The 9640-nt window shown below is 41.2% G+C and overlaps 1 protein-coding gene across 1 annotated transcript; it reads right to left on the bottom strand.

The window, feature by feature from the left end:
• Positions 1–1751: 1751 nt before the first annotated feature.
• Positions 1752–6325, bottom strand: fkbp3 (FKBP prolyl isomerase 3). Its single transcript, XM_063222934.1, has 7 exons — positions 6186–6325; positions 5671–5772; positions 5377–5472; positions 4960–5095; positions 4516–4583; positions 4194–4291; positions 1752–2150 (listed from the first exon to the last, which is right to left on the bottom strand). Exons 1-7 carry the CDS (start codon positions 6288–6290, stop codon positions 2096–2098), a joined length of 660 nt encoding a protein of 219 aa, XP_063079004.1. The 5' UTR covers positions 6291–6325; the 3' UTR covers positions 1752–2095.
• Positions 6326–9640: the final 3315 nt, after the last annotated feature.

Here is a 9640-nt window from a genome sequence, read left to right as displayed (position 1 = left end):
TTCTTGTGGACACTCAATGACTGCTTCAGTTCTAGAATATAACAGCACTGCGGGGTAATAGTTTTGTGGTAGTTTCATCTTCAATTCTTCTCAATCTGGCAGTTACTTTGTGAGTACATGTCATGTGACACTGATGCATTAGATGGATGCGACCAATATTTCAAGACAGCCACACCCCTCTGGAAGACTTACACATTGTTCATAGTCTTTTCAGTTTGTTGGATCTCTTTTGTGGCCCATTTTCCCATAGGAAAACAAAGTTGCCTAATAATTATGCACATTAATTATGGCCTGATATAGGGTATTGGGCTCCTCCGATCACACCGTCTCTTATTATACAAATATGCATGATCTAGAATGCTTAAATCCACTATGTGTTCATGTCCATAAAGGCTGGTGGTGGACAATATGCATAAAATGGACGATATGGTCAAAAACTTGTTTGCCTAATAATTCTGCACACAGTGTATACACACAATTAATGGGCAGTCTCATGGGTAAGCGGTTAGGGTGTCAGATTTGTAGTCCAAAGGTTGCCGGTTCGACTCCTGACCCGCCAGGTTGGTGGGGGAGTAATCAACCAGTGCACTCCCCCATCCTCCTCCATGACTGAGGTACCCTGAACATGGTACCATCCCTCTGCACTGCTCCATAGGGGCGCCATTGAGGCCTGCCTCCTTGCACTGGTGAGGCATAAATGCAATTTCGTTGTGTGCCGTGTGCACTTGTGTAGTGTCACAATGACAATGGGAGTTGGAGTTTCCCAATGGGCTTTCACTTTCACAAAAGTTACGCACTTCTTGTGGAATATGGTCAGTTGACCTGATCATAATTGACCACCTGTGTGCAATGGGCTATTACTTGGGATACACTCGTCAAGGGTGGCTGGAAGGACAAAGTCACTGCTTTCACAAGATTACCTCCCCTGGCTTAGAGACACCCAGAATGATTTTTTTTTTTTTTAAATCAACATATTGGAATTCCATCTTGGACATAATACTGGGGAAAATCTCTATCCTGTTATTGCTGAGAAGAGAATTTCATAGGAAAGTCAGTTTATAGAATGAAAATAGGAAAATTGTACTTTTCATACATGAAAAGGTAAATCTTCATGTGCGCCATTTAGAATTTCCAGAAATGGCCATTTTTAGCTGCAGAACTTACTCTACTTAGCACATACTAGTAAATGGAAGTAAACATTCTTAGTACTTAGTATTACTTACTTAGTAAACTTAGTAAACATTACTTAGTAAACATTCAGGAAAAGTCTAAATCAAGTTTGGCAATAGCAGTTTCAATGAGCAGAATAGTTGCAATACCTACTCTAGCCACAAGCCTACACCGTGCACCTTAAAGGGACACTGTGTGAAATGTTTTGTTTATTTCCAGAATTCATGCTGCCCATTCACTAATGTTACCTTTTTCATGAATACGTAACACCATCAAATTCTAAGTATTCATTATGACTGGAAAAATTGCACTTTTCATACATGAAAAGGGGAATCTTCTCCATGGTCCGCCATTTTGAATTTCCAAAAATAGCCATTTTTAGCTGCAAAAATGACTGTACTTGGACCATAGTAGAAAATATTTGTTTATTACTTAGTAAACTTTCATGTAAAGATCAAATTTGGCAATAGGCAGCCCAGTTTCAATGAGCAGCATAGTTGTTGCAGTTACCTTTTTTGACCATTTCCTGCACAGTGTCCCTTTAAAACATTTTATTGTTGAGACTGATGACCATACATAAGTCAGATTTTGAAATTTTATTTATTAAGCTGTACACTGCATTAGACATACATTCCAAAGGCAAACATAGATGAATAAACAGACACACAAACAAACATTGCCCCGGAGGACAGAAATGCTCAGTTCTATAATACAGTGAAAACAGGCATATGTTTAGACGGCCTTGTGTGCGATGACCCGGCATCAGGCATGTGTGTAGATGGCCTGCTTTCTGGGGGCCTGTAGGACCCCTGTTGTGGCATCCGTATGTGTACGTGTATAGTGCATGCGGAGGAGAACCATATGCTGTGTTCTGCATCCAGCGTTAGTCGATGGACACCAAGAAGTGATCCATGGCCCTCCGTACTTAGTCGATGGACACCAGCTCCACCTCAAATATGAGCTTAGCGTTCGGGGGGATTCTGGTTTGAGGCAGTTAAAGGTAAACGACATGAAATACACAGCAAAAATTCTCCCATTACAAATTGGTTAAAATACGCGGCAAACAGGCTGCAATACAGATGGGCTTAGGTGCATCACTAAATACACTGAAAATGGACTAGCATTATAGATGGGTTTAAGAACATGTTGGCAAAATATGGCATGTAGAGAAGAATTTTTCAGTGTGTTGAGGTGCATCAGTGCAAACACCAAGAAGGCTAAAACTCATTTTAGTGAATTAAGACAATTAGGCGGGAAGCCAGTGTTATCCTTTGAATAAAACAAAGCCAATAGTCCCAAACTTCACCCCTCCCGGTTCTTCAGGTAGGCGGTGGCATTCCAACAAAGATAAATTGGTACTAATTGGCCCAAATAGTGCCAAGACAATATCCTTATCCCATTACAGCTCCAGGCCACTTTATTAGAATAGCATGAAAAAGTTGATTTATTTCCATAATTCCATCAATAATGTTAAACTGTCATGGATTATAGATTCATGGCCCAGTGTTTTAACTATTCCAATCATTAAATTGTTTATTTTTACACATTTTGGTCTTCCAGCTCAAAAAAAACATGAATTGGGGAATTCGCATCATTAGAATATTGTAATAAAATCACAATTCTCTTCATCAAAGTTTGTTTCACGTCAGTGCACATCAAATCAGTTGAAATGTGGTACTTTCTACACAGCAAGCAATGTTCAATACTTGGTTAGGACTCTCTCTGTCTTAATATTATTAATAATAACGGCCATGATGCGTTTAACATTGAAGTCAATGGCAGAAACAGTGCATGGGAGTAATGGAAGGCCAGATATCCTTGATGCTTTGCCGTCAGCTGTTTTTGTATAGCTGACCTGGTGTCCCACACTTCACTCTTCAATATACCCTGTAGATTCATTGAAAATGAATGGGGTTTTATTTCTGGTGAGTTAGAATTAAACTGGTGAGTTAACACCAAAACGTAGCATGGGTATCTACGGGTATATTGAAGAGTGAAGTGTGGGACACCAGGTCAACAAACAAGAACAGCTGACGGCAAAGCATCAAGGATATCTGGCCTTCATTACTCCCATGCACTGTTTCTGCCATTGACTTCAATGTTAAACGCATCATGGCCGTTATTAAGACAGAGAGAGTCCTAACCAAGTATTGAACATTGCATGTAGAAAGTACCAAATTTCAACTGATTTGATGTGCACTGATGTGAAACGAATTTTGATGAAGCAAATTGTGATTTTATTACATATTTATTGCTTATTACTTATATATTATATTATATACATATATATTATTTACAATATTCTAATAATGCGAATTTCCCAATTCATGGGTTTTTTGAGCTGGAAGGCCAAATTATGTAAAAAGAAAAACTTGAATGATTGGAATAGTTAAACAACTGGGCCATGCATCTACAATCCATGACAGTTTAACATTATTGATGGAATTATGGAAATAAATAAACTTTTTCATGCTATTCTAATAAAGTGGCCTGGAGCTGTATATCTCCAGTCTGAAACATTGATATAAGGCAGGGTTGACCCATGTTTTCATGTTGCCGACACCAAATTCTGACCATTCCACCTGAGTGTTGCAGTAGATATTAAGACTCATCAGAGCAGGCAACATTATTCCAATCTTGTAGTGTTCTTAATGGTGACACCCCCCCCCCAAAAAAACCCCCAACTCTCCGGTTCTACATGATTCATGTGAATGACCTAATTGGCCGAGGAAAAAGGTGACGAGTTTGCAGGTATGCTCTCTCTCGTAATTAATAATTGAATACACCGAGCGCAAATAGGCATTACTTGTCCTAGCAAGGCTACGACACTTCAATTTGAGAAATACCCACTTTCTTTCCCTCCCAGCGAATTACTTGTGTTTGAAGGATAGTTTTTGTCGGGTGGCCCCTTCTTGCTGTATAGCATCACCCCCCAACACACACACACACACACACGCACACACACACACACACACACACGCACACACTGCCCGGTGTGGGTGTATAGCTCATGTAAAGGATACTTGTTGTCGGGCACCCCCTTCCTGCCGTACGCCCACTCTGGTTCGATCTCCAGTTTGGCCGTCTCCCCTTTACTCATCGTCAATATGCCCTCATCCCACTGGTCGGATGGACGCAAACATACACACACACACACACACACACACACACAATTAGCAAGCATTCACAACAGTTACATTTCTATACCACACTTTGCCTTTAGTCACTAGTACCAAGTGCCCTTATCTCTCTCTCTCACACACACACACACACACACACACACACACACACACACACACACACACACACACACACACACACACACACACACACACACTCTCTTACCCCTCTGATGACCCTGCCCAGGCCCACTTTGAAGGTCAGTGGTTTGGTCTGCTTCTTCTTCCTGGCGGCTGCAGGGACATCAAACACATCATAAACCGATCCATAAATTAATACAAACACCACTTAATAAACCAATCAATAAGTGGTATTTTTATTCATTTAATAAACACGTCCCTTAGTACACACATCCCTTACTAAACGTGTGTGTGTGCGGTGCGTCAGGGTTTCCCCCAGCACTTTATTTTTTAAGGTGGCCACCGTGACAAGAAACACCTACCACCATGACTAGGTCCCCTGAAAAGATAAAGATTTCATGTTTTGAATGCAACTTCTTAAGTCGCTTAACCAAAAAACATATACACTTTTAACGCCCCACCACCTTGACGAACAAAAAATCTGCGGGAAACACTGTGCGTGAGCGTGCGTGTGTTTGTGTATTCTCACTGGTGGGGACGTTGGTGTCGAAGACAGTTCCATCCTCCAGTGTTCCGGTGTACCAGCAGCCCACAGTATCCCCCTTCTTGGGGAAGTTGGTCTTGTCTCCTTTCTTCAGCACGGACTTGAAGAACTTAGGGGGACCCTGACACCACAAGACCAGAAGAGTTCAAGAGTTCAGTGTTGTAATATTGCAATTATTAAATATTTACAATACTATTATATTAGTATATTAGTAATCACAGCACGCACACACACACACACACACACACACACACACACACACACACACACACACTTTGTGAACTTGGGAGGACCCAGGCTGCCCAGAAGACATTGAGCTGAGGCTCCATTTTGCTGACATGACAGATTCGGACCCAACAGCATGAGATCAAAGCCAAAAAGGTCAACAGAGCCCCAACATACCTCATCCACTACCACCTCCTCTGTCTTTGGCTTGTCTTCAATCTTCACTGCCTTTACACTCTGGGTCACCTCCTCCACCTCTGTTCCTTTAAACCGCTGAGAGAGAGAGAGAGAGAGAGAGAGAGAGAGAGAGAGAGAGAGAGAGAGAGAGAGAGAGAGAGAGAGAGAGAGAGAGAGAGAGAGAGAGAGAAATTATAATACAACAGGCGGTGGAACAATGAATGAACGAATGAATGAATGAATGAATGAATCTATTTGTATGTGGAATGTGAGCATCACTTTGAGTGAACATACCTTGCTTTCGAAAAGTTGATTGTAGGCTTCAATCAACTGTTCCTTTTTGGCCGTTTTAGCAACATTTTTGATGTTTCCCATCAATTTGTGTTCCGAGAGAAACTGGAATAATAAAACAGCACAATCGTTTAAGTTCATTGTGGGATGCAGCATTTTTCACAAGATGAGAACGAAACTAAAGCCCAAACATTGGGAAAACGTAGTGATAAAATCACTGGGCAGACATATTAAAAAAAATTCTGAATTGCATTTGGCACAGAGCTAAGACAATCTGCTGTGCACAGCAATCAGTGATTAATTTAGACAATCTAGGAGTATCATGTTAGTATCCATCATTCTGCAGCAGTGTAACGGGGGTCTATTGAAACCCACGTTCTGCTATTTCGCATAGGCTACACTTAGCAGCCGGGCTAACATGTGCGACTGGCCAGGTTTGGGGATGTTTCAAAGCCTGTTTACAGGGTCCACATCACAATGAATACCCCCAGTTTAAAGCCAAAGTGTGTACGCCTTACCGAGTGTGCAGCATTGTCCTGAATGAACTTTATGAGGTCTTTCTTTGGGAGATCATCACTTTTCAGCTGTTCGTCATCCCATTCCCGAGTCGGTTCCGCAGCCATTTTACAAACGCATTGGGTGAACTCTGACCCGCGCGCCGCAGCAGTAGAATTAAAGGACCGATTACAAAAATGTTTCTGTGTCGAGTTTAAATTTAGATTCACAGCATAGGCGAGCATGATTGACTTATAAAATGTTGTTTTCATTTATCTTTTTTTTTAACCCACTCTCGGTCTGTAAAGGCATACTTTTAATGTGTGGGATAACTGCATTGCATGTTGGCATCTGTCAAGCGATGTTTAGAATAACGGCAAAAGCAACTACAAATTGCAAATTAAATTGCATACATTTGTGTAGGTATGTTTTTCTTTAAAACATAAAAAAAACACAACAACAACAACAACAACAACTCACAAATACACTGCTGAAATTGCAATAAAGATTTATTTTTCTTATACTCTGCAGGCATCTAGGCCTACTCAGGTGCACAATCAGGATAGTCAGCAGGACAGCACTTACATCACAAATAAACACACTCAGCATTGAGGTTACAGAAAAATCAGCAAAGCAAAGAGCCACTTCTCAAAAAAAAAAAAAAATCACTGATACGTGCTTCCTATTTAGCTTATGTTCTGTAACTGAATGTACGTAGATCTGAGCAGAAATCAGGACTATACTACAAGTAAATGAAACTTTTCTGTGAAGGTCCTGTGGGTCTAGTCTAGTGTAGTGTTCATATTGCGACTCTGTAGGCTGCAAAGGGAAGGCTGGCGTGTAGCCTATTCTGTATGCTGCTCTATCTCCACATCACATGATCAATCTGGAGAAGTGTCAAGTGTCCCATGTCTTTCCAAACATCACTGGATACAGCAGATTACTGCTACTGCTACTTCAGCGAATATGGATGCAGCAGTTTAGAGTAAAGTTAAACATTTAAAATGGGCATTTCCATTAAACAGACGAATCTTTGTCAGTGTTATTACTTACCAAACTTTTACTGAATAAAATAGTGTAGGCCAAGGTTCTCTCATTTCTTCACACTGCATAACTGGGAGTGAATACAGTTTGACCGGTAATTCTAGAGGGAGTGCAGTTCTGTGCAGCAAATGTATAATATAAAAAGTTATTGCACAGGTAAATATTATATTCAGAAATATAATTTAACACAAATCTTTTGTTTTAAACATCCAGCGCTGGTGCCAAAGCAGAGACGCACGCACGCACACGCACACACACACACACACACACACACACACACACACACACACACACACACACACACACACACACACACACACACACACACACACGCACGCACACACACACACGTGGTCTAACCCCCGTTCCAAAAGCATCACAAAGGACAACACAGCATGACTGCAATGCAGACAGCAAACCAATAGCTCGCTATGATTGCACAGACACGTAGCAGAGCCTGAACTGAAGGCGCACTTGGAGTTGCAAATCCTATGTAACAAATGACACAACACAAATGTCTGGAGAAGAAAGTCAAATTGGCACCAGTCAATAAAAGAACTGCATTTGCAAATGACACCATACGATGACGTTTGTCCAGTGTGCAAGCTTCGCAGTTTGACAAAGCTGCACCAGACAGATAGGGCCTACAAAAGAACACAATATGAAAGCGGCCGGTAGACTCCAAACACAGAATGATGCTTTGCTGTTGAGTGGCTGGTGAATTTGAACATTTATCACTTCACATTTGAACAGGTTATTTGGCCCCTTGGAGTACACAAACTGTTAAAAACAAAACTAAATAAAACAGAAACAAAACTGATGGAATGAACTTAATTCAGAATTGGCATGATTATCATCGACTTTCAAATCTCTTCGAGACTCGGTCTGACCTAGAGCACAATTCACATTTCTCAAACAGCAATGGTTGATCCACCTCCCTTGATTTGCTATTGGTCGAGGCCAGAAAAGGCTGTGCCGAAGTTTAAACCAAATACAGTATTTTCTTAGTCCCAACAGAACGTCTCTGCTTAAATCACGTCACTGCTTTAAACACGCCTCTACCCGGGGCCGTTGGAGCTGCTCAAAGTTGATTGCTTCCCGACAAAGTGGGTGGAGTTACCAAGTTCTCCGGAGCTCAGAAAGTACTTGCTTTCCTCTTTACCTGGCTAGTAGCAACGCCAACGGCGTTGCATCACTAGGACGGGACGGCCTGGCTAATTCAGAATAGCCTACAATGAATGGGCTGCATGTCAAGAAGTATCAACTTCTTCTTCTCCAAATGTTACTTTCTCCCATTTACTTTACATTTCTTTTTGCTATATAATCTGTAGATTTGAATACATCACTCATCAAAATAAGGCTGTCTTTGTAAAAGCATTCAAGCAGAGAGCTATTCAGTTTACACAGAGATCATTTAAAAATATATATATACTGATAACATCTGCAATTAACAGGTACACACACTAGCAAAATACATTTCTTTAGTTCGAAAAACACACATTATTAATAGAATTTAAGATTTCTGAAGGCGACTATGTACATTTCATAGTGTGGTGGGGTGTTGCAGACAGCAGCTCCGATCACTGACTTACAGTATACAGTACAGGCCATCTAAGATGAAGCGCTTAAACTGCTGCTACTGGAGTCCTCTGGTTTATCCTCCATTACTTCAACAATAGTTAAGACAGATGTGAATTCACTCAAGATGTTTAGCAAGTTGTCTGTGTGGCAAAGCGCATGTGAAGTGGCATAATCGTAGCACTCCTAGCTTATATGAGACATAGGTCAATGGCATTTTGTGCAACCACAGCTAAAGCCACTATTGTTTGGATAAAATGTTTTGTTTTGTTTTTAGTGGATTATCTAAAAAGCATATTCATTGAAGTGCATTAAATACCAATTCATTTATGGGCATTAGCTGTGGTAGTACCACCTGACCTCTTTGACCCACATATAAAGAGGCACAGTAATTGTACACTCCTAGCTAATGCGACTCGCTGGCCTGCTAGCATGTTAAGTCATATGATAGCCATAGCACTCCTACCCTGCATTGCACTGGTGAGCTACACAGCATCTGCCAAAAAACTATGCTGCTAACTGACTAGCTACGTGTCAGTTGCTGTGTGTGAGTGTGTGTGTGTGTGTGTGTGTGTGTGTGTGTGTGTGTGTGTGTGTGTGTGTGTGTGTGTGTGTGTGTGTGCGTGTGTCTGAACAGATGAGATGCACACTTGAATAATATGCAACATACAGTATGTGAGTGTGTTACACAATCAGTAATACACACCCAATCACACCACGGCCACAGGTTAGAGTTGAGAAATGAAGAGAACAACAGCAGTTGTCCATCTGCACAATATAAGGTATCCTACCAGCAGAGCAGTGTGTGTGTGTGTGTGTGTGTGTGTGTGTGTGTGTGTGTGTGTGTGTGTGTGTG

The sequence above is a fragment of the Engraulis encrasicolus genome, chromosome 18 (genome assembly GCF_034702125.1).
Source record: "Engraulis encrasicolus isolate BLACKSEA-1 chromosome 18, IST_EnEncr_1.0, whole genome shotgun sequence".
Taxonomy (NCBI): Eukaryota; Metazoa; Chordata; class Actinopteri; order Clupeiformes; family Engraulidae; genus Engraulis; species Engraulis encrasicolus.
This window is presented reverse-complemented; position numbering and strand designations above follow the sequence as displayed.